This window comes from Megalobrama amblycephala, linkage group LG9 (genome assembly GCF_018812025.1).
Source record: "Megalobrama amblycephala isolate DHTTF-2021 linkage group LG9, ASM1881202v1, whole genome shotgun sequence".
Lineage (NCBI taxonomy): Eukaryota > Metazoa > Chordata > Actinopteri > Cypriniformes > Xenocyprididae > Megalobrama > Megalobrama amblycephala.
The window spans coordinates 11,060,151-11,086,596 of NC_063052.1; the positions used below are offsets into that span (position 1 = coordinate 11,060,151).

General features: G+C 38.1%; 1 protein-coding gene across 1 annotated transcript; it reads left to right on the forward strand.

Moving 5' to 3' along the window:
• zmym4.1 (zinc finger MYM-type containing 4, tandem duplicate 1) lies at positions 1-26,446 on the forward strand. Its single transcript, XM_048201549.1, has 27 exons — positions 1-232; positions 1,392-2,015; positions 2,117-2,169; positions 2,252-2,407; positions 3,773-3,845; positions 3,936-4,173; positions 5,078-5,207; positions 10,951-11,166; positions 11,248-11,398; positions 11,487-11,602; positions 11,695-11,919; positions 14,055-14,205; positions 14,326-14,501; positions 14,622-14,787; positions 14,878-15,030; positions 19,196-19,233; positions 19,539-19,683; positions 19,771-19,877; positions 20,146-20,317; positions 20,950-21,156; positions 21,929-22,029; positions 22,805-22,958; positions 23,171-23,322; positions 23,410-23,524; positions 23,604-23,843; positions 23,930-24,056; positions 25,504-26,446. Exons 2-27 carry the CDS (start codon positions 1,466-1,468, stop codon positions 25,706-25,708), a joined length of 4,317 nt encoding a protein of 1,438 aa, XP_048057506.1. The 5' UTR covers positions 1-232; positions 1,392-1,465; the 3' UTR covers positions 25,709-26,446.

A 26,446-nucleotide genomic window follows, 5' to 3' on the forward strand; every position in this document is an offset into this window, starting at 1 on the left:
CCTACCCAACGCTTGTTGTGTGCATCTCCCATAATGCACTGCTGCACGCAAAGGGGGAAGTGCTTTCGCGGGAGAGCCAGCTAGTCCTTCCAGCTAGTTGATCCTGTTTTAGCAAGTTTTTCCACAATTTTGATATTTTAATACAGAGGTGATCCACCGTGCATCGCGCTGGATTTGTACATCGGCTGTCTGGTGAGAGGAATTGTTGAAAGAATACGTCAAGCGCTCTAAAGTGAGTATTTAAACTGTTGTGAAGAGTGGCCCGCGTGTTGTTTATCGTCTCTGCAGAGATTCGCTGCAGGAACATGCATGCCCTGCAGTATTTCACCTTTATACCCCCCGTTCTGGCTGCAACTTTCTTTGCATGCATGTTTTAAAGCCACGTGATGGAGTGTTTCATGTTTGCGTTCTTATCGAATAGTGTGCTGAGGACAAAAGAACGACGCCTATGCAACAAAACAGTGCATTAATGCAATGTTGAGGAATTGGATGCATGTTTATAATCCTGAAGCTGCATGTTATGTGCAGCTGTAGATTAGGCTGGTGTTTGGAAATAGGAATGTATTTTAAAAAATAACTCTTGGTAAAATAAAATATTGGAGGAAAGTCGATATTTTTATCCCTAAAATGGTGGAGGATGCATCTATTAGATTTAAACTTTTTTTTTTTCTGCCACCTAATAGTTTTCTTCCACATTTACGATTAATATTTAAATGCAACAATTTTGTGTGGTAATTGTAATTTTTCGCGACGTAATAATAATAATAATGCATAATTTATTTATAAGATATAATGAATTTTTCATGACAAATGTGTGTTATATATTATTTTATTTTCCATGAAAAGTAAAAATACTCTATAATGTTGCTTTTGCTTGAAAACAAAGGAGTGCGGTTTCATTATCAGCTCATTCTAACTTATGCTTCCAAAATTCCCCATGAAATCAAAATGGAGGTTTGTTGGCTTTTAATATGAATATGTTAGTCTTATTGTTATCTATAAGCTAGTGTGCTCCAAAACAATGACAAAATTCGCATTTAGAAGACATAAACTTAATTTTCTCAGTTTCGCCAATACATACAAGTGGTGACATCACTCTGCATTTTAGCTCCTCCTCAGATTTTCTGTCCAATTAAATGCTCTCTAGAATCTAAAGTGCCCCGCCCACTACACTATAAATAGAGACTGAAGCTAAGTCACTTTCACACACATTTACTATTTTCTACATGGCGAATAAAGCGATATGGAGGATATTAGGAGGAAAATGTGGACTTTTTTACATTTAGAGTGACTTTTTAAACTATATTTTTATTGTTGTAGTCCTTGGTTTCAATGGGCCTTTATTGTTGAACTCTGCCATATGGATAAATGTAATCATTTTCCACTATCAGGAGCGAAGTCTGGCCCCTCGTAGCCTACAGAGGTAGTTTCACAGCTGGGCTCTACGTCTGCAGAAGGTGTCCTTATGGCCAGTGAGGATTTCACAGGACATCTCACTGGAGATGCTGCTTTTTCAGAAGAGAAGCCAGATGCAGTGGAGTTATGCAAGCTGGACGCCACTGAACCAGGTGTAAACGAGCCAAACCCTCAAAACAGCCTGATGGAGCTGGAGGAAGTAGAGTCGCACCAAGAGGAGATGGAGGAAGATCTGGATTTAGGACAACAACCAGATGTGGACCAAGGAAACAGTCCAGAAAAGGGCAGTCCATCCGACCAGGGTGAAGAAGAAGAGAACTGTGTACAGGAACACTGTGAACAGAAGGACGCTAGAAAACTAGAGAAGAGCGAAGACAAGAGCAACGCAGAGGACATGGCAGAGAAGAACGAAGACAAGAGCAACGCAGAGGACACGGCAGAGAAGAGCGAAGACAAGAGCAACACAGAGGACATGGCACACAGTTCAGAGGAGCTTGTGATTGCTAAAGTTGAGGACTTCACAAATGAAATGGCAATAGATGTGGACCAGACTGAGGTTCGTGATGGGAAGATGGAGGTGGATAGACCAGAAGATACAGGTTGGTGTGAATTTTTCTTTCTTTAATTCACTGTTTGTTAAGATTGATTGATGTTTCTGTTTATTGATAAGTATGTTCTACAAAATGTTTACATTTAACAGGAAAATTGCTGGCTAAACCCATAAAAAAGGAGAAAACTGAACCATCTGCCACGGTGAGCACAATATCACTATTTTATTTTTACCATTGAGTTTTTGTTGATGTACACTCCTAAATCTAAAACCATTTTCATGCAGCAAACACATCCAGTGTCAAAAACTGAACTGAAACCACAAGTGGCCCAGCCTTCCATCGCCATTCCAGTGAAGGTGAAGGATGAGCCAATGGATGAGGAGTATGAGAAAGCGTCGGCAACTCTGGAAAACATTAAAGATGAGCCTGACACTGCAGCTGTGAGTTTTTCTGCCTTTTATTTTTTTTAAAGGGGTAACAAAGGTTAAGCAATGTGTGTGAAGATCATATGTTTTGAATACTTTCTCTTTGTGTTCAGAGTGTCTTTGAATGTGGGTTTTTATCAGTTCACTGGGGGGGGGGGATATTTTTTTTTGGTGCATTGGGTTACCAGCACCAAGTCCAAGCCTATTCATTTCCACTCCAAATGTAATACAAAATTTAGCATTTTAATCAACAATAATTTTTTTGATATCCTTATTATCCTTTTACCATATGTCTTGGAGTATCGCAATAATACCATAATTTGAATTCAGTATTGTGGTATTTTTCAAATTGTGACATGAGGGTATCGTTACACCCCCATTACCTTGTAATTGTTCAATTGTAATATGAATAATTGATTAACAATTTAATTGAGGTTAAATAAAAAAAATCTGTCTGTTGAACAGAACTTCATACATAAAGACAATGGGTCTACTTAAGATAGAAAACTGCCCCCCCTCCCCCCCCACAGGAGATGGATCTACTCTGAGCAATGTTGTTTCTTTGTCATTCACACTCATTAGTATCTATGGGCCATACATCTGTATGGGCCATTTGGTTCACACCTTTACAGACACGGATAGAGTTGATTGCATCTGAAGCACAGTCGCAATGTAAAAACCATCTGACCAAAGATGACTGAAAATACACTTCATCTTTCAACACACTAAAGTTTGGGTTGGTCAGATTGAAAGAATCTCTTATTCTCACTAAGGCTGCATTTATTTGATTAAAAAATACAGCAAAAACAGCAATATTGTGAAGTATTATTACAATTTAAAATAACTGCTTTGTATTTAAATTTTTAAAAATGTAATTTATTCCTATGATGGCAAAGCTGAATTTTCAGCATCATTACTCCAGTGTCACATGATCCTTCAGAAATCATTCTAATATGCTGATTTTCTGCTCAAGAAACATTTCTTATTATTGCCAATGTTGAAAACAGTTGTGCTTTTAATATTTTTGTGGAGACATATTTTATTTCAAGATTCTTTGATGAATAGAAAGTTCAGAAGAACAGTATTTATTTGAAATAGTTTTTTTGTAACATGTCTTTACTGTCACTTTTGTCACTAATTTTTTTTTCCTCCTACTTTACTGCACGAGAAAATTAAATTTAGTCACCTAAAATTCCTCTATTTGAATGGCAAAATATGATTGGTATTTAAGGTGCACGGTAATCACAATGAGATGAATGAAATAACCCAACAAGTCAAAACATGTGGCATTTTCAGGCAATAAAAACATGATGCTTTGGGGCACTGTTGAGTAAGTTCTAAAATGTTTCATGGAGTTTAACCCTTTGTTCATGTTTTCAGGAGTTTAACCAGACATCTGATGCGATCAAGATCAGCGCAGTGTTCTCTGTAGGAGGAAATGCCACATCCATTGGTAGGAGCCCTGAAAACATATGATATATTGCTGTTGATTTATTAAGTTACATCTTATATTTCTTACATAATCCTCTTTATGTGTCTGCAGCTCCAGCAGCCGTCTCAGCAAAGGCAGCACCAGTCCCTACACTATCTCTCCGTCCTCTGGCCCCTGCCAATCCAATTGGTGTGGTCTGCACAGGATGTAACAAAGTCCTGCTAAAGGGACAGACTGCGTTCCAGCGGAAAGGCTGTCCCAAACTCTACTGCTCACCTCAGTGTCTCTGTAGCACCTCTACTATGGTGGTCAAGATACCTCAGAAGAAACAATGTTACCACTGCCTCAAGTATGCCTACAATAAAACTTTTAGATTTTAACTTTTCAAATGATCATAACAGTTTGCATTAGATTTGATGTTTACGCACTCACATTCAAAAATGACTTCCAAAGCATTCATATACTTGGTTATTGAATATGAACTGAATATTCACTTCTTTTTTTTTTTACCACACCAAAACTTAGTTAGTTTACCCAGAAATGAAAATTGACATTTACTTACCCTCATGTGATTCCAAATCAAAACAAAAGTCTAATTTTAATGAATTAATTAATCAGTTGAAAGTCTATTCACCCAAAACTTGGATGCTTCAAAACATTCATAAAGAGATTATGAAGTAATATCATATGAATCGAGCAGTTAGGTCTTCTGAAGAGACATGAATGGCTTTTATTCACATATAAACATTGCTCAGTGAACGTACATAGGAACGTTCATGGAAGCTCAAGTATGTGAACCAAATGAGGTTCTTCTCATGCGTCAAACAAGTTTGGTTGAGCTTCTGTTTGTTCACTGATCAATTTTCATATGTGAAATAAAAGCCTAAATTAAATGTTCGTAATATAAAGTGATTGTGTCTGTTCAGAACACTTGGTTTAAACAGCTCAATTTATATGGATTTATTTTATGATCTCTTTATGAACGTTTTGAAGCATCAGAGTTTAGGGTGAACAGACTTTCAATAGAGGGACAGAAATCTTTCAGATTTCATTAAAGATATCTTTGTTTGTGTTCCAAAGACAAACAAAAGTCTTCTGGGTTTGGCATGACACAAGGGTGAGTAAATGATAACAGAATTGTCATTTTTGGGTGAGCTGTCCCTTTAATACACATTATTACATGCTGCTTTTATTTTAAAAGGTAAAAACAATCATATATAATAAGACCTTCAACCATTTCTGTTTCCGTGCAGAGACATTCTTGACCCAAAAGATGTGGTCAATGCGCCAGTGGACATGTCAGGAACTTTGAAGGAGTTCTGCAGTCAGAAATGCCTCAACGCTTTAAAGTTCAAGTGCAGTGTGTGTCAGAAAGCAGGAATGGTAAGTGTCATCTCTATCTGTTCAGGTGTTTGCTGCACTGAAGCGCCAGTACTAATTAATCATGTTTTTGACCCCTAAGGATCTTTTCACACCAAGACAAATATTTGACACAACATTTAAATGAACAGCACTTACTGTGTCTGTTCAGAATGACACAAACATTTACATTTTATCATTGACAGATTTTTTTGCTTTTGCTTTTCCATCGCACCCCAGGTATTTCATTTCAGTCATATTTGACTCAAAATTCAGCAAGCGCTTTTTAGTCTAGGGCTGCACAATATTGGAAAAAACTGACATTGCGATATTTTGTTTTTCTGCGATTATGTATTTCGATATGAAAACCATTTCATCAGATGAGAGTGAATGATAGGGGACTGAATCTGTATAGAAAATAAAAAACAAATGATAAACTAATAAACAAATTACAAGCATAGATAAATACAGTTGAACAAAGATGCAAATTTGGAAACTTGTCCGCCACAGAAAAAAAAAGAAGATAATTACGACTTTTTATCTCACAATTCTGACTTTTTTTCCCTCAGAATTGTGTGATATAAAGTCACAATTGCAAGTTATGTCAGAATTGTGGGATATAAACTCGAAATTATCTTTTTCCTTGCAATTCTGAGGGAAAAAATCAGAATAAAGTCACAACTCTGACTCTATAACTCGCAATTGTGAGTTTATATCATGCGATTGCGAGAAGACAAGTCAGAATGATTAGATGAAAAGTTGCGATTACCTTTTTTATTTATTCAGTAGTGGAAACAAGTTTCCATACAAATGAAATAAGTTTTGTTTTTCAGGTAAATCTATGTTTTCAGGTACAGACATAATCAAATATACAATGATGCGCACATCGCGATATCGATGCTAAAACAATATATTTTGCAGCCCTAGTTTAGTGTATTTAACCCCCTGGAGGTTCCAGCATGTGTTTTTTCTTCTTCTTTTTTTTTTCTTCTAATAACAATGGCAGCAATTTAAAATACTCTTATTTATGGTTATACAGATAAGAGGAAGACATCATTCAAAACTGCTTTCATGTGTGTCTACTCACAATAACAAAAAGGTCTCTGTGAACTCAGAAACTCAGCCTTGAATTGTTGCACTGACTTGACAAATGTCTCAACAAAAACCCTGATGTCAACTTTTATTTTTACAGTTTAGGGGTGTAAAACTTAACACAATGCATTCATATATATAATTCAAAAGCATAGCTAAGCTTTTAGGAAACGGTCAGTCAAGCATTTTTTTGTATTATTGTTTTATATGCTTGCTATACATTTATAATTAGAACTAAAATGTGGCAACTAAGTGTTTAAATGAAATTATATTAAGCACATTTTTCATATTAAACAACTTGCTGGTGATGCTTGGCATTATTGGTCATTCAGTGTTTCTGCAAAGTATGATTAATAGTAATTTAAAAATGTAAATCTATTCAATTTACGTACAAAGACGACTTTGCATCTTTTCTCATGTAGGTTGTATATTGTCAGCAGCTCTGAGGTCTGACAGACTGCTTGGCTCATGAATATTAATCACATTGTCTGCGTTCGCTCGAGCTGATTGGCGTGAATGATGATGATAGGTGAGCGCTAGCCAATGAGATTGCCGCTTGCGTATCCTCCATCTGCCGATGGATACAACCGGCTAAAATGATAAATAATAAATAATAAACGAAGTTCGTGATTTTGACATAAAAAATATGAATATAGCGCGTCAGTTCTACGTGGTTCGACTGTTTCTCTCTCTCTGTGAGCGCGTGTGTCAGTCCAGCGCCGGTGAGTGCGGCTTCTACACAATAGAGACTTCGCCTGTTTGTCTATTGATCTCAGCAAGAACAGTGCGCTGTAAATAGAGAGATAAACGCAGCGTTTTGCGGTCCAGCTCGCTGTATTAATTCTATATTTAACATGCCAATGTTTACTCGTATTGTAGATGTTAGATAGTACGTTACCGTTATCGCGTTCAAGGCGCTCCCACTCGCGGATAACACACACGGTTATGATCTGGGCGAGCCATACAAATATGGTAAAAGCTCCCCATCAATGTGATTAAAAATAGCATCAAGCTTCATTCGATTCATTCACTTTTCATCGCTTTTGGAAGATGGCACACTGCACGTGTGAGGAACCTTCCCAGATCCTGGACAGTGAGGAAGAATTCACCTATTCCTCAGAAGAAGAGCACGAGTCTGATGATGAATGGGAAAATTTTGAAGAGCGAACTGATCCAGCAGAGGATATCAGTTCTGATGAGTAAGTGATCTATTCTTTTTATTAGTTAACATGTTGTTTTTAGGCAAGCATGTACATTTTTTACTTAGTTTGCCAGACTAAACTAAGCTGGTTTGTAATATTTTGAGTAAATGCATATGTTGCTCTTAACCTTGGTGACTTGTCATTACATCTAAATGTTGTACAAAACAAGTATGCACATTTTATGCTGTATAATACACTATTGTTCAAAAGTTTGGGGTCAGTAAGATAATTTTTTTTTGTTTTTTGAAAGAAAGAAATACTTTTATGTAGAAAGGACATGTTAAATTTATCAAAGGTGTCAGTAAAGACATTTTATAATGTTACTAAATATTTCTATTTCAAATAAATGCTGTTATTTAGAACTTTTTGTGGGAAAACTGTTGAGCAGCACAGCTGTTTTCAACAGTGATGAGAAGAAATGTTTCTTGATCGGCATATTAGAATGATTTCTGAAGGATCATGTGACACTGAAGACTGGAGTAATGATGCTGAAAATTCAGCTTTACATCACATGAATAAATTACATCTTACACAATTTGTAATATTTCACAATATTACTGTATGTTTGATCTAATAAATGCAGCCTCAGACTTTTAAAAACTTAAAAAACGTTACCTACCCCAAACCTTTTGAATGACATAAATATAATTATTTAGAATATATTTAATGTAAAGTACCACCTCATCAATTATAAATATATGCATGTGTTTTTCAGTAATGTTAAACACTGTAGTTGCTTTGATCCTAATATTTGCATGCTCACAAATGTTTGCCTTTTATTCTTTTATTTGCAGATGTGAGAATGACATTGACCTGATGCCTGTTGCAAAGAAAGCCAGGACAAACGGGCTTTCCACTCAGTCGTGGAAAACGGAGAAAGTCGTCGACTTGGTTCCACAGAATCTGAGATTCTTGCCCTCACGGGAACCTGGACCGCAGATGAAGGCTACCGACTCGCATTCCCCTCTTAGTCTCTTCAAAATGTTTTTCACTGACAGCGCTGTCTCAACTCTGTGCTACAACACAAACGCTCAGGCCGCCAGGTCAATTGCGAGGGGTCGCAAATACAAGTGGACTGACGTCACCGTCGACGAGATGTACCGCTACTTTGGGCTGATATTCTACATGGGCATGGTGAAGTTGAGCTCCATCAGTGACTACTGGCGGCAGGGCACTCTTTTCTCCGTGCCTTTTCCCGCCACGATTATGTCAAGGGACAGATACCGCACCGTTTCATGGAATATGCACATGAGTCACCCAGAGGAAGACAAGGAGAATGACAAAAAGAAGGGCACAGATGAGTACGACCGCCTTTTCAGGGTCAAACCCCTCTTGGAAACAGTCCGTTTCGCATGCAAAACCGTCTATCATCCCAGAAGAAATTTAGCCGTGGATGAAAGAATGGTGGCGTGCAAAATGAACACGGGAATGACGCAGTACATGAAAGCCAAGCCGACCAAGTGGGGCTTCAAGCTGTTTGTCCTCGCGGACTCGTCGAACGGATACACTGTGGACTTTTCTGTGTACACGGGAAAGAACGCCAGTGCCTCTGGTCATGGACTACCGTATGACACTGTGATGTCTCTTTTGGACAAAAAAATTTTGGGATCTGGGTACCATGTGTACATGGACAATTTCTACACAAGTCCGAAGCTCTTAAAAGACCTGTTAGCCATGAAGTATGGTGCTTGTGGGACGTACAGAGACTACAGGAAGGACAGCCCACAGAATGCAGCTAATTCACTGACCAAAAAGTCCACCAGGGGATCTATTAGGTGGATTCGGGATGGACCGCTTGTGTTTGTGAAGTGGATGGACACACGAGAGGTGTCTGTCTGTTCCACTATCCATCCTGCCTACAACGGAGACATTGTACAGAGGAGGGTGAAAGCAGAAGCAACATGGAGCTTGAAGACTTATCCTTGTCCCGCACCGATTGTCGCATACAACCAACACATGGGGGGCGTCGACCTGTCCGATCAGCTGTTGCAGTACTACACCGCACAGCACAAAACCTTGAAGTGGTACAGAAAGATCTTTCTCCACTTATTGGATATTGCTGCCACCAACGCCTATACAATACACAAAGAGCTGTACGGCAACCTGTCCCACAAAGAGTTTATGGAGCAGCTTATCGCAGAGCTCTGTGGCGTGTCGCTGAAAACGGAACGAAAACGGACCAGTAGTGACCACGTGCCTGTTCCAGGAGCTCAGCTGAGCACAGACACCAGGAAAATCGCCTCTGCTGGACGTCGGATCTGCGTGCATTGCAAAGCGGTGCATGGCAAGAAGCAGCAAACCCCTTGGAAGTGCCAGGCATGTGACGTGCACCTGTGTCTTCAGTTGACCAGGAATTGTTTCCAGGAATGGCACAAATCTCTGTGACTGTGTGCTCGAAAATGTGCTTTATATCTGACTATCAATCTTTCTATTTATCTGTCTATCTTTCTGACTGTCTGTATTATATTGTACACTCCTGTAAATAAACTTAAAACAAACAAAAACGTTCTTTCTTTTAGTCCTCTCACATCTTCCTCACGGTGGCATTCCCAGATCTGATGATCTTTCCAGATGTGAAACGCATCAAAACAAAGTGTCACACAAAAGTTAGTGATGTTTTATGTGAATGAACGGACAAGATTGTCTTCACAACATGTTATAACAAAGACTCTGATCTACAAAATCCAGTAGTCCAAAGTCTTGTGAACAACATTTTTTTTTTTTTTTTTTTTTTTTAAGTGTTTTATGGCCCTATTAGGTCTGAATTTCTTCTAAAATGAGCATTTTTATCAAGCTTGAATGTTTATGTTCAGTTATTTCACTTTAATGGCAATGCAAAGGACCTATTAATTGCTAATAAAGTGAAATTACTGAACCTAAACATACAAGCTTGATTAAAAACGCTCATTTTAGAAGAAAATTTCAGATGGCACTTGGAGGCTTTTGCATATTCAGACCCCTTTTTTTTTAAATTTTTTTCATAAATTTGCAAAGTTGTCTCATGTTTTTGCTTTGTCATCAAGCTTTATGGAGCGTAGATTGTGATTTTGTATGTTGCTGCCTTATGAAGCAGTTTAGCATAAGGCAGCAACATACAAAATGAAAAAATTAAGGGGTTTGTAGGCTTTCTGAATCCACTTTGTATTTTTTTTTTAATCAACCTTTATGATTGCAGTGTACATATTGCTCACACATATTAGGACAGAAACTACTGTTTAGTGTACTTTAGGTCCATGAAAAGCAAATCTGTATTATAACCGACTGGTTGTTTGTGATGCATTTGCTTTTTTGTTACTTTATATTTCTCTAGAAAACACTATTGTTCTGTTAGACTAAAAATGAACTCTAAGTATGTTATAGTCTCTGACAATTGTATGAGTTTCTGTGGCTGCTTTATAAGATCCATATAGAAATAAAGTTCAGTAGTTTTAAAAGATCTAAAAGGTTGCATGTTGCAATTGCATTTCTCATAGACTTACACTCATGAAGTGAACTTCATGGGCTCCATCCATAAGCTGTGCAGCGACAGCTGCTTCAACCAGTTCCGCACCTCCAATAAGCTGAACATGAACAGCTGTGTGAACTGTGGTGGATACTGCTATGGCACAGACAGTCAGTGTCCATCTCTGCAGGTAGAGGGCAGTGTTATGAAGTTCTGCAAACAAAACTGCCTCATAGGCTTCAAAAAGGTAACAGCAAAAGAATTCCTAAATAAGGGTTGGTTATTTTGTTGAAAGTCATTATTAAATAAATTGATCTTCTTTTTGTAGAAGAGTCTGAAACCTGTCCCTTGCAAAATTTGTCGTACCATGCGCCCGGTGGCAGAAATGGTGGACAGTCCGAACACAGGGGGAATTAGAGAGCTTTTCTGCTCCCCTTCCTGTGTTACAGCAAATAAAGTTCAGACTGTCAGTTCTTCAGGTAACATATTCACCAAGATTCAGCATTCTTAATGGTCTTCTCTTTTGGAAGTATTTTCAAATATCTTTTTTGTTTGCATTCTAACAAGGTGCTCCAGTAGAATGCAACAGCTGCAAGCTGAAACTAGTGCCTCAGTATCATCTAGCCATGTCTGATGGAACCATCCAGAACTTCTGCTCCTTTTCCTGTGTAGTGTCATATCAGGTAGAGTTTAGTACTTTTACGGATCGCTCTGATTCAAAATGTCAATCATAGAAGTAGAGATAATGAATATTTCGCTTTTTGACTTTGTTCAGGAGTCCTTTGGTAAGACGAAAACTAACAACCAGGTGAACATGATAACTTCTACAACCAACAACACATCTACCCAAAAACCTGCTGCTTCCAAACCTGCTTCAACAGAGTCCAGCTCATCAACAAAGACTAGCGCTCCCAGTAATCCTGTGCAGACAGTCACCAAGATCCCCTGCTCTCAGTGTCTGAACTCATTCTACCACAAACCAGAGCTGCTGGAGTTCAAGGTACTCCTGTAAACTGGTGTAGACTAACTCGGCACTGAAAAAAAATGAAACATTTCAAATAAGGGGGAGAAAATATAATAGTACTAGAATAGTTGGAGTTGATGGTTTTACAGGCATAATGAATTCTTGGAATTTCTTTTTATTTATAATTTGATCACATGCAACAATATGCACAGATTGTCAAGATACCGATAACTATTATTTGAAAGTTAATAACTGATATACTGGCCATTATTAGGTCAAAATCTACATTTGAGGCCGATTACAAAAAAACTTTAAGAAAAAATTAAGCTACATAAAAAGAATAAAGAAACAAAATGCTTTTGCCATGGAGGAAAAAAAAACATACATTCTGTAAGTAAACAATTTTATTTTATTTCTGTTTTAACCATAAGCAACCAGCTATAAATAATGTCAAATGCAATTTATTAAAGGGTTAGTTCACCCAAAAAATTTGTCATTAATTACTCACCCTCATGTCGTTTTATATCCGTGATGAAATCTGAGAGGTTTCTGATCCCCTATAGACTGCAACGTAATTACCACATTCAAGGTCCAGAAAAGTAGTAAAAACATAGTTAAAATAGTCACATATAGGAGACTGACAGGGAAGAGATTAAAGGTGCCCTAGAATTAAAAATTGAATTTACCTTGGCATAGTTAAATAACAAGAGTTCAGTACATGGAAATGACATACAGTGAGTCTCAAACTCCATTGTTTCCTCCTCCTTATATAAATCTCATTTGTTTAAAAGACCTCCGAAGAACAGGCGAATCTCAACATAACACAGACTGTTACATAACAGTCGGGATCATTAATATGTACGCCCCCAATATTTGCATATGCCAGCTCATGTTCAAGGCATTACACAAGGGCAGCCAGTATTAACATCTGGATCTGTGCACAGCTGAATCATCAGACTAGGTAAGCAAGCAAGAACAATAGCGAAAAATGGCAGATGGAGCAATAATTACTGACATGATATCATGATATTTTTAGTGATATTTGTAAATTGTCTTTCTAAATGTTTAGTTAGCATGTTGCTAATGTACCGTTAAATGTGGTTAAAGTTACCATCGTTTCTTACTGTATTCACGGAGACAAGACCGTTATTAAGTCGTTATTTTCATTTTTAAACACTTGCAGTCTGTATAATTCATAAACACAACTTCATTCTTTATAAATCTCTCCAACAGTGTGTAATGTTAGCTTTAGCCACAGAGCACTATCAAACTCATTCAGAATCAAATGTAAACATCCAAATAAATACAATACTTACACGATTAGACATGCTGCATGATGAACACTTTGTAAAGATCCATTTTGAGGGTTATATTAGCTGTGTGAACTTTGTTTATGCTGTTTAAGGCAAGCGCGAGCTCCGTGGGCGGGGAGCACGAGAATTTAAAGTGCCACAGCCTGAATCGGTGCATATTTAATGATGCCCCAAAATAGGCAGTTAAAAAAAAATGAATAAAAAAAATGTATGGGGTATTTTGAGCTGAAACTTCAGACACATTCAGGCGACACCTTAGACTTATATTACATCTTTTAAAAAGACGTTCTACGGCACCTTTAATTTGTTGAACAAAGTCAATGTTTTTTTGTTTTTGCACACAAAATGTATTTTCGTTGCTTCATAACATTAAGGTTAAATCACTGTAGTCACAATGACTATTTAAACGATGTTTTTACTACTTTTCTGGACCTTGAATGATGATAATTACATTGTTTACTATGAAAGATAAAAAAAATAAAAATAAAACTCTCGGATTTCATCAAAAATATCTTAGTTTGTGTTCCGAAGATCTTATAGATTTGGAACGACATGAGGGTGAGTAATTAATGACAGAAATTACATTTTTGGGTAAACTAACCTGTTAATAAAATGCATTAATTTATTAAGTCTTAAATATATTGTCATATTTATTTATCAGACCAGTATCAACAGCATTAACATAAAAAGTCTAATTTATTGACTGAAACTGATATGACTGCTGATATCACACATTCTTATTTATATTTGCATTGCAAAGTTTATAATTAAAATTCTTTCATTTCGTTTGTTTCTTTATACTTTCTACTCAACAATGACCCTAAACCTAATTGGTTGCATGCTTTTCTGACCTTTCAGAGGAAAATGTACGCTTTCTGCGATAACGCTTGTGTTGAGGAGTTCAAACAGATCAACAACGTCATGGCTCGCTGCGAATACTGCAAGATCGATAAAGTTGTCAAGGAGGTGAAAAGGATAAACAAGATTGACCGCTCTTTCTGCAGTGAGGGTACGTGCTAAGAGCAAAATTTAGATATTGTTTCATGCCATGTGTTTTCTTTTTGATTCATACATGCATGTCTTAATACCAAGTTGTCTAAGCTTTACTTGTATGTTCATCCATGTACAGGATGCAAGTTACTTTATAAGCATGACCTGGTCAAGCGCTGGGGGAAGAAACACTGTCGCAACTGCTTCTACTGTAGTGGCTCCTCTCAGACTGTCATCACTGAAGTTTTTGATAAAATAGAGGAGGAGTTCTGTGGGAACGTATGCTTACAGCAACATACCTTATTAATGCGTAAGGTAATATTTGAACTCTTATTATTATCATTGAGAAACGATGTACAAGGCTGTCATTAAGATGCATTAAGATGTTATGCTGTGGTTGTGGCTTTCAACTAACAGTGAGTACATTTCTGACAGGAAATAAAGTGCTCCATGTGCAGGCAGGCCAAGAAGATGACAGAGACTGTGAAATGGCTGGGTGAGATTAAGCATTTCTGCAGCTTGCAATGCTTGATGTTCTTTTGCAGTCTGCAGGGAATCACTGGGCCAGTCAAATCTTCAAGCAAATCTCTGACCACACAAGGTATGTCTTCCTGCAGATATTTGTGTATATCTCGCCTCTGTAGCTTATCTTTTGATGTCTGTCTTGTCTTTTGGTAACTGGTTTCCTCAGGGACAAGCCCAGCGCCGTCTCCAGCCCCTCAAAGTACAGTGAATCGCACATCACTGATGACTAAAGAGGCCACACCGGTCATTGCCAATGTTATATCACTCTCTAGTGCATCCAATGGACAGCCATGTGTTTTGGGAAATAGCGTTCTGCAAGGTGACTATCCTCTATAATCCTTGTACCATGAGGGATGCACAGTATATCGATACCATAATGGTTATCAGTCGACATTAGAGATTTTAATTTATCAGAAATATTTATTAGTAAATCATAGGGCTGCACGATTAATTGCACGAGATTGTCATGCGTGTCTCATCAGTAAAGCCGGTTCTGTGATTAGCGGTAAATGTCCATCACCTGCTTTCAAATGGAGCGGCATTTAATATACAGACAGGGACGTTGGAACTATATTGTGAGAGGGGGGGCGGGATTCTTCTTTGGGGGGCGTCTGTGGGCGTTACGCACAGCTCAGTGTGGCCCAGGCACGGCGCCAGGAAGCCAGGAATCCAGTTTTGGATGGGCCTTAAATTAAAAATGTTAAATAAATAAAAAAAAACGTTATCCAATCACTGCTTAACCTAATAAAAAAATATTGATTAATATAGCCTACTGTTATATTATCTGTGCATAATATAGATTTTAAATATTTTGTTGCATTGTTAAAAGTTTCGGTGCATAGGACAGACCTATCCGCGATCGCTCTCCATGGTTCTGACCAAAGAAGAGCGCTTTGGAATCTCCATTACGCATAAAACGCATCATACCTGGGCTGCGTTTCCCGATAACATTGTCTCTTAGCGCGCTACGAAGACTCTTAAGGTATAACTTAACTAAAGGTATACTACCACTAAAGGTATATCATTGCTAGGCGTCTTCAGGGCTATCATCCACTCGCGAGGCATAGGCGCTGAAAGGCAGAGGCGCTGGCGCCCTCCTAGCAACGGCGCTGTTTTTGGTAAAACATGATTTTGACGACTTCATTAAGTTTTGTTTTATATAAAACTCTTTTTAAAAGATATTCGTTTTGTATAAATTGTATCTTAATTTTGATCAATGTTTTATCAATCAATTGCCCGTATTTAATAAATAAGAAGCAAATATATGGCAGACAATGTAATAACCTTAGTGTAATTGACAGAATTACTAAAAAATATTTTGCTACCTAAAAGTTAAAGATTTTTTTTGTGTCACGCATGCATGCATGTCTATTTCCCTCATATTAAATATAAAACGCATGTGGACTGATATTTTTCCAATGTCTGGACTCCTTTATTAATGGAGCATATAAACAGACGTTTCAATATATTGGTATTAAATGCATTTTCTGAGAATTTATATTTCAAGTTTTTACTGCAAATGTCGAAATGCGCGCTCTTTGGTCCATCAGTGCTTGAGTCACTGATCACATTAGAATAAAATATCTCATAATAGAATACAAAATTGACTGATTTATGAATGTATATGCATAGTTCTCATCAGTCGGAAATACAGATAAACGCTTTCATTTGTTATATTTTTGATCCTGAAAGAAAACAGAACAACAAAAGAGCGAATCATAGGCCTACATGGAGTCTGTACGTGTTAAGCCTCGTTTACACTGCACGCGTGTGCGGCGCGTTACGGCTGCGAAGTGGCTACCGGAGCTGATTCGCGGCCACTCTAGTCAATGCTCGTGTTTACACCAGCCACACCGCGGTGCGTTTGAGAAGCGTCCCAGAAGCTTGCTGCGCCACTTCGCTAAAGATAGGCGCCTCGCCTATTTTTGACGGACGCCGCGTCAAAGACGCGCAGCTCAAATACAAAATAAAGTCAAAATAATCACCCTGAGTAAACTCCTGGTCATATTTCGCATCACTACGATGCCAGAAACTGACGACAAGAGATTCGAAGTTGAAAAACTTGAAATTTCTTTGTTTTTGTTGTCCATAACTGGAATTTTAAGTGTATTAACTTCATCTGTATGGCTACAGCAAAATAAAGTATGGCATAGCAATAAACACAATAAAACCGGACAAAATATAACAATTTAGCCATTAAAAACACGAAAAAAATAAATGAAAAAATCGTCAGACATGCAAATCTCGTGGTATCGGGAATCCAGCCGCTTCGCTTCTGAAATGCTTCTGGTGTGAGTTGACACCGCTCAGAAGACGGAACAAAACCTTGCCGGAGCCGTAATGCAACGCACACACGTGCAGTGTAAACGAGGCTTTATGCTTCTTACGCGGACTTTTGGGACTCAGTTTTGAACTGGTGTCAAGGCACAATGAATGAAATGCACAAATGGTAATTATATAGAACCCCTGAAATGAACGAGGGCGAGCTGTTTTATTTTCACAACATTTTGGAACATAAAAATTCATACCGGTAATATCGAGCCACTGAACGAAGAAAACAGCTGGCTAAGCCCTAGAGGGGTGGAGAAAAGGGTTGGGGGGTGGAGGGGGTCGGGCTGGTCCCACCCACCCCCCCCCCCCCCCCGTTCCAACGTCTATGTATACAGAGCCGTAGTTCGCGGACAAGCTACGCAATATCGTTCATAATGCAGATGAATCGCTTTCGATTACGAACGCGATATTGCGTAGCTTGTCCGCGAACTACGGCTCTGTATATTAAGTGCCACTCCATTTGAAAGCAGGTGATGGACATTTACCGCTAATCACAGAACCGGCTTTACTGACGAGACACGCATGACAAAAGCATGCGATTAATCGTGCAGCCCTAGTAAATCATAAATACAGTGCTTAATTTATTAGACCACCACTCAATGTAAGCTTTGTGCCACAGCTGCCCTAAACTAACAGTATTGGTGATTACCACAATCATTTTTTATGTTTCTGTAATGGTTAATCCACACCAGTATGTTTAAGCACTTTAGTCACAGTAGTGTTTGTAATGCTAAAATATAATTATTGTTGTGATTAAATGGATTCAAAGATAGATCACACAAATGTTTAACCAAAAGCAAGTCTTTGGGAACAACTAGAAATTTATTTGGAAGTCAATAACAAAAGAGACTGTGGAAAAGTATATAAAACAATGCCAGCAAGAATGCAAGCTGTTATCAAGGCCAAAGAATGCCATGTGCATAAATAAATAAGTTTTTAACAGATTCCTAAAATATGTTTGTTTTCTTTGTCAGTGGTCTAATAAATTTATTAAGCAATGTATACTGATTTATTTTCATTTAAATAAGCAATTTAAATTAAGTAATTTATTGGACATATCCATCAACTTATATATTTCAAATAGGATATTTTATTGTGCATGCTCATTCTCATTTTTTACATTTAGATTTTACTTTTGCTGTCATCTTGCAGTCACTTAATTTAATATTTAATATCACTTAAATATAATATTTAGCCAATCTTTCTCTCTCTCTCTCTCTCTCTCTCTATATATATATATATATATATATATATATATATATATATATATATATATATATATATATATATATATATATATATATATATATATATATATATATATATATATATATAATATAGTACAGTCCAAAAGTTTGGAACCACTAAGATTTTTAATGTTTTTAAAAGAAGTTTCGTCTGCTCACCAAGGCTACATTTATTTAATTAAAAATACAGTAAAAAACAGTAATATTGTGAAATATTATTACAATTTAAAATAACTGTTTTCTATTTGAATATATTTCACAAAGTAATTTCTTCCTGTGATGGCAAAGCTGAATTTTCAGCATCATTACTCCAGTCTTCAGTGTCACATGATCCTTCAGAAATCATTCTAATATGCTGATCTGCTGCTCAAGAAACATTTAATGTGTACAATTGTACAAAATATTTGTGTACAATATTTTTTTTCAGGATTATTTGATGAATAGAAAGTTCAGAAGAACAGTGTTTATCTGAAATCTAATCTTTTGTATATATATATATATATATATATATATATATATATATATATATATATATATATATATATATATATATATATATATATATATATATATATATATATATACACGTTTTCAGTTCTGTAATGTTGCAATGGCTAAATTCACTTGTATTGTAAATGACTATTTAGTTTGTTTGTTTGTTTGTTTTTAGAAAAAAATTATAGAATTGTATCTTCCATTTATCAGATATAAGCCATAACATGAAAATCAGTTTATCAGTTCTCTGAAAGAATTTTAATATTGCTGCAAAAACACATTGCCAGTTACATACATACTTGCATTAAAGTTTGTCACCATTATTTCCTTGTTTGTTTTTTTTGCAAACTAAGCAATGAGTCAACTATTTTCTGTGTGTTATCTCTCACAATTATCTTTTTGCTTCCTCAGGCTCTGTTCCAGCTGCTACTGCAAAAAGTTCTGGAAATGTGAGTTTTTCAGAATATCGATTAAACCATGGGAGTTTTTCCCCTCCCCAAACCAGTTCAGAGCCAATCCTGCCCTGCAGCCAATGTCATAGGTTAAGGTTAGGGTGTAGGGTATGTTTAGGGGTTATTATTTGTTCTAGCATTGTGTTTGCAATCAGCACTGCGATTGGTTATGTCATTGAAATCTAATCTATAGAATTGGAGTTTGCGTTGAACTGGTTTGGGGGAAAAAATTACACAAGTAAAACAGCTGACATTCTTCATGAAATGTGTATGAAATCAGTCGTTCTCTGTGTTGTCCCCAGACGGCCAGCACACAGACAGATGGTGTGAAGGCTTCTGCTCCACCACCCCGAATCCTGAAGAACAAGGCCCTACTCTGTAAACCCTTTTGTCAGAACAAAGGCACATCCTGTAAACCCAATGTCTGTGACATGAACACACAAACAGGTACTAGGAATCACTGTTGCAGACATGGTTCTAGTGGGCATTGCATATGCTGACACTCGCATGTTGTGCACGTCTGTTGTCCTTTAGATGGACCTTCCGTGATAGTGCTTCCTGTGCCGGTGCCAGTCTATGTTCCGGTTCCCATGAATCTCTACACACAATACACTCCAAAGTCTGTGGGGCTACCGCTACCGGTGAGTTATCTCTACCTCTTCCAATCTAAAACTACAAAACTTTGGGGGACGGGGGATGCTAAAAAATAATATTTAAAACTAATGAAAACTAGGCAAATTGAAAAATAAATAAAATAATTAAAAAAATGAAAAAACTTAAACTATTATAATCAGTTTAAAATAAATTGCAGATCATAGATTAGATTCAAAGGTAACCTAAAAACTCCCACCCCTAATTACACCCTTGGTATATACTTGTATCATCATGTGTCTCTGTCTGTTTATGCAGGTTCCAGTGCCGTTGTTCTTCCCCACGACTCTGGACAGCGCTGAGCGCATCGTCAAGACCATTCAGGAAATCAAAGAGAAGATCCCTGATGACCCTCTGGAGGCTGACCTCATCATGATGGCGGAGATGGTGGCTGAGGATACAGAAAGGGAGAAATGCATCACATCTACTGGTAAATTAGGGACAAATTTAAGGTTTTTAAAAGATTTTTTTTATGCTTGAATGTTAAAAAAAACACTTATTTTTCACATTTTTACATTGTTGCAGCACCTCACTTCCCAGTCTGACAGTAACGCTGTGTTTATTTCCTGTCTCTATTTCGCCTCCTTATGAAAAGCGCAGTGTGCTCTGATTGGTCAACTGGACCAGTGTGTTGTGATTGGTCAATCGCTTTGAGGATGTTTGGGAAATGTCATGCCTCTTAACATAGAGTTTCAGCACACTACTAACTAACTCAACCAGGCCCCGCCTCTTTATTTTGAATATGCCTTGGCCAGGAATTATATGAATGAGGAATATTGTGACATGTTCCTAGAGGAAAACTCAAGAATACAATCGAGGCATTTCAGGGAGTTCAGAAACAGTGTGCACTGATATAGAGAATAACTTCCTTTGGAGTGACTTTGGGCTTTGTAACTTTTTCATGCTCAAACAGCAACATTACACATTAAAGAAAGTGGAAAATGTAAAAAAAAAAAAACATAAGTAGTCTTTTAACACACTAATCCAACAAAACTTATTTATACAAAGACACGCATGCACACATTTTTTTTTTGTTCACAAGCCTCTTGTTTTGTTAATCAGATCCGGCTGGAAATATAATGGAGGATCTTGATCTGGAAGCCCTATCCAGCAATCTGAGTTGGGAGGAGGACTCAATGTCTTCTGCTCAGACATGGGATCAACCCACAGAGCCTGAAAGGCCGCCTCCATCCAGATCTGCCACACAAACCCCCGTCTCTACCGCAGCAGAAGAGCCACAGATGGACCTGGAGGCTGATTTCCCAGTTGGTAAGAGCTTCTACTGTGGATTAGAGGTCAAAATGCATAAACACAATCCAATTAGAGGTTCAAGCGTGTAGCGCTGTGACCATATTATTATTGTAATTACTTCACTTTTAGTCCAATGGACTTTGGCATGCAGTATCTTTGTCCGATGTGCCGTGATTGTCTCATTGACGTTCATTCTCAAAAAACATGTCCACTATCGGCCAATGAATTTAAGCAGCAATCAGACAAGGTTAACAGAGGCCAATCGGAATGAAACTCGCTGGGCCTGTTTGACTCGGGCCTGTGAGAAATTCGAAAGAAATTGGCCACCGGGGGGCACCTTCGTGTATTTCACATGGATAAAGGATCGTGTACTGTGCTGCTTTGCACGCGCCCATGACATTTGTACCACATGGTAGAACTCCTAAGTCTGAACAACTTTGCCCATAAGACCGCCTCAGTCTAACGAATCGTTTGTTAAATATTGGAGATTATTTCAAAAACCAACTTTGGGGAATCAGTCCTAGGTTTTTGGCTTGACCTCAATACCTGTTAAAAAGCTTTAAAAACCAAAAACCATTTACAATACAGGCAATTAACCTAGGGTAAATTGATACCTATTGGCTGTAAATGATCGAGATGGTTACAGACTTGCTAAATAAAACACAATACTTTTTTACGCCTGTGCTTAAAGGCCTTAAAGCGCTTGATCCCTGATAATTGCTGCTCGCAACTGTATTTATTTCTTATTTTCCATTCACATGTCACGTATCTTTATCCTTTCACATTTCAGAGAGCATTGAACTTTTCAGAGGGCAAGCACAAAAGGAGATGACAGATTCTGTCAAACGCAAACGCAAGAGAGGACGTGATGGCCTCCCTCAGAAGAAACGGGTAAGAACAACTACTCTTGAATTATTCTTGATTTTTCACCAAAATGTTCAAACAATTTAACATTTATATTATCATGCTAAGGTGGGTGATATAAATCAGTTTGTTTCTGCTACAATATTCTGAGAGCATTTTTAGCAATGTTATGCAAAATGCCACTACTTGGTAGAAATGTTCCAATCATTTTACATTTAGCCACGACATCATCACAACATCAGAGGACCTGTACAACGAAATATACAAAATAAAAACAAAACAAAATAAAGCTGAAGCAAGTTTTTTATGATCTGCTTGGTTACAAACATTCTTCCAAATATCTTCTTTTGTGTTCAGAAGAACAAAGAAATGTATACAGGTTTGGAACAACTTCATGGGGAGTAAATGATGACAGGATTTTCATTTTTTGGGTGAACTATCCCTTTTAATAGCGTTTTTAATAGGGTCCAGGGCTAGTGCCTAGTTATTACTTGGGTATTATAATTACTATAAAAAATACATAGTATGTACACGTGAAACAGGACTGTAAAAGAAAGTGCTACCCATTAAAGTCTTATGATTATGCCTAATATTATTTTTTTCATACTTTCAAATAGTCTTTTAAATTGTCACATTAGAAATAAAAACTCAGTTGATGTACACATATTCTCTTTAATACAATACATTGAACAGATAATATGAAATTTAACTTTTTTTCAAAATATGAATTTTGTAGTAAAGGTTTTTTTTTTTTTTTTTTTTTATATCGATGATTACATGTTTGTGTTTTATTGGTGTGTAGGGCCGTAAAAGTGCAGCAGTGGTTCCAGCCAAACCAGCTCCAGACAACTTCTCGAGTCTCTCCAAACTGCAACACGAGTATGCCGTCAATGCCTGGAAGGACTGGGTGCGCTGGAGAAACGCCCAACCCAACATGGAGACTCCCAAATTTGGCTGTAGGTCTCAGTTTGATTTATTCCCAACATTTAACCCCCAAAAGAATGAAAAACGAACAATTATGCATAAAAGTGGCTTGATGTGTTTCAATTTATAAATTTTAGGATTTGTACCATAGACTTTGCCATTGTTTACATCATGCTTTACTAGTTAAGCTACAATCTTCACCATGCCATTTAAGCATTAAACACGTCCTCTTCATCAACCATAGCGCGTATTATGACAATAAAGGAGGACCTGTTGAAGTGTTGCACGGCTGAACTCAGCTACGGCCTCTGCAAGTTCATCTCTGAAGTCCGTCGACCCAACGGAGAGAAGTACAGCCCTGACAGCATCTTTTACCTCTGCTTGGGCATCCAGCAGGTGAAACAAGAAGAAATCACACAAACTGAACACATTCAGTCATGTTGTGTTATAGTTTGTTTGATTGGTTCTTGTCGATGTTTGCAGTACCTGTTTGAGAACAATCGTATGGAGAACATCTTCTCTGATGTCTTCTACACCAAATTCTGCCATGAAATGACCAATACACTCAAAGGATGGAAACCAACTATTTTGCCCAGTGGTGAGTAATTTAAGACACCAACATGAGACTGGCTAATTTCTCTGTTGTGCTACAAACGAACGCCTCTTTGTTTGTGCAGGTTATGTTCATTCTCGTGTGGAGGAGGAGTATCTGTGGGACTGTAAGCAGCTGGGAGCGTTTTCACCCGGTGTGCTGCTCAACACGTTGCTCTATTTCTTCACTAAGTTCTTCAACTACAAGACTGTGGAGCAACACCGTTGCCTCTCTTTTGGCCACATCGTCCGCTGCTCTCGGAGCAAGGGCAGCACCAAAATGGCCTGTTTGCGCTTCTATCCCCCCAAAGAGGACTCGAGCTCTGGTCAGTGGTCAGTCATACCGTCATAGCCTGATTGGGTTTTTTTGTGTTCTTGTTGTGTGTATCATTTGTTTGTTTGTTCAATGTAGATGGCATCCCTGCAAAGAAAAGAAGGGAAGAGGATGACGACAATGATACTATATATGAGATAAAGGAAAATTCAGACAATCCTCTCCGCTGTCCTGTCAGGCTGTACGAGTTCTATATCTCAAAATGGTATGTTTGTTTGAAATAACAGATAAATACAAAAACACACATTGCCATTAAAAAGTTTGGGATCAGTAAGATTTTCTTCTGCTCACCGAGGCTGCTTTTATTTGATCTGAAATTCAGTAAAAACTGTATTACAACTTAAAATATTTGTTTTCAATTAGAATATACACCGATCAGGTATAACATTATGATCACTGACAGGTGAAGTGAATAACACTGATTATCTCTTCATCACGGCACCTGATATATTAGGCAGCAAAGTGAACATTTTGTCCTCAAAGTTGATGGGTTAGAAGCAGGAAAAATGGGCAAGCGTAAGGATTTGAGCGAGTTTGACAAGGGCCAAATTGTGATGGCTAGACGACTGGGTCAGAGCATCTCCAAAACTGCAGCTCTTGTGGGGTGTTCCCGGTCTGCAGTGATCAGTATCTATCAAAAGTGGTCCAAGGAAGGTACAGTGGTGAACCGGCGACAGGGTCATGGGCGGCCAAGGCTCATTGACGCATGTGTGGAGCGAAGGCTGGCCCGTGTGGTCCAACAGACGAGCTAGCTCAAATTGCTCAAGAAGTTAATGCTGGTTCTGATAGGAAGGTGTCAGAATACACAGTGCATTGCAGTTTGTTGCATATGGGGCTGCATAGCCGCAGACCAGTCAGGGTGCCCATGCTGACCCCTGTCCACTGCCGAAAGTGTCAACGGTGGGCATCAGAACTGGACCACGGAGCAATGGAAGAAGGTGGTCTGGTCTGATGAATCACGTTTTCTTTTACATCACTTGGATGGTCAAGTGCGTGTGCGTCACTTACCTGGGGAACACATGACACCAGGATGCACTATGGGAAGAAGTCAAGCTGGTGGAGGCAGTGTGATGCTTTGGGCAATGTTCTGCTGGGAAACCTTGGGTCCTGCCATCCATGTGGATGTTACTTTGACATGTACCACCAACCTAAGCATTGTTGCAGACCATGTACACCCTTTCATGGAAACGGTATTCCCTGGTGGCTGTGGCCTCTTTCAGCAGGATAATATGCCCTGCCACAAAGCAAAAATGGTTTAGGAATGGTTTGAGGAGCACAACAATGAGTTTGAGGTGTTGACTTGGCCTCCACATTCCCCAGATCTCAATCCAATCGAGCATCTGTGGGATGTGTTGAACAAACAAGTCTGATCCATGGAGGCCCCACCTCTCAACTTACAGGACTTAAAGGATCTGCTGTTAACATCTTGGTGCAGATACCACAGCACACCTTCAGGAGTCTAGTGGAGTCCATGTCTCGACGGGTCAGGGCTGTTTTGGCAGCTAAAGTGTGACCAACACTATTAGGAAGGTGGTCATAATTGTATGCCTGATTGGTGTATTTTAAAATGTAATGATTATTTTAATGTTAATGCTGTTTATGAAAGTAAATAAGGGAATATGCACTATAATGCACTCTTAATTTTCTTCCAGCTCACCCAGTGTGAGGCAATGCACGACCCAGTTCTACCTAAGCCCCGAGCGCTCCTGCGTACCCAGCAGTCCCATGTGGTTCTCGACCGCCTCGCTGAGCGACGAGGCTCTGGACAGCATGCTCACTCGCATCCTTACTGTCAGAGAGCTGCACCTGGAGACGGACAAAACACCCAACGAGACCGATTCAGACAGCGACTCTTGACTTCAGACCGTGACGTTGAACTGAGACTCACACCATAAGCGCACATCAAAATTGCAGAGTGAAGGAGGCGTTTGGGGGAAACATTTCTTCTAGATGGCTCTGTGTAATTCTACAAGGCTTACAAAACCTGGATGCTGTTAAATGGGCCTTACAGATATTAGTGATTTCAACTTGGAAAGCAAGTGTTTTGTCATTGTATTTTCCATGTTCAATTGGATAGTAGTTATGAGGCTGTACGGGTTTTTTTTTTTTTCCTGATTAAGTGTATGAAAAACTAGATTTGAAAAAGCAGCTGATGTCAGTGAAAACATTTTGAAAGGTGCGTATGGTTGTATGGATTTCGGTTAGAGGACAGTGCTGAGTTTTATGCAGTGCCACATTATACGTGATCTTTAATGGGATTACTGCACATTCTCTGTATTATGAAACACTAAAGACATGAACAGCATCTTTGTACAACAGGCATTAAAAATAGTGGCTGGCGTATGGCATATCTACCCTTTGTTCATTTGGAGTAAAAATGAATCTTGAGGGTTTTATTTCTTTTTGCAACCTTACCATTCCAGGGTTTATTAATTCTTGTACTATGGAAAATACTGTATTTCTTTGCATAAAAAAGACAATGAAACTGAATCTGTGAGTCTTTCATTTTGTTTCAACATATACTAAGTTGTATCTTCATGAAGTTGACATTTCAAATAAAGAATCAATCAAAATGACATGCATTTTCTACAGAAA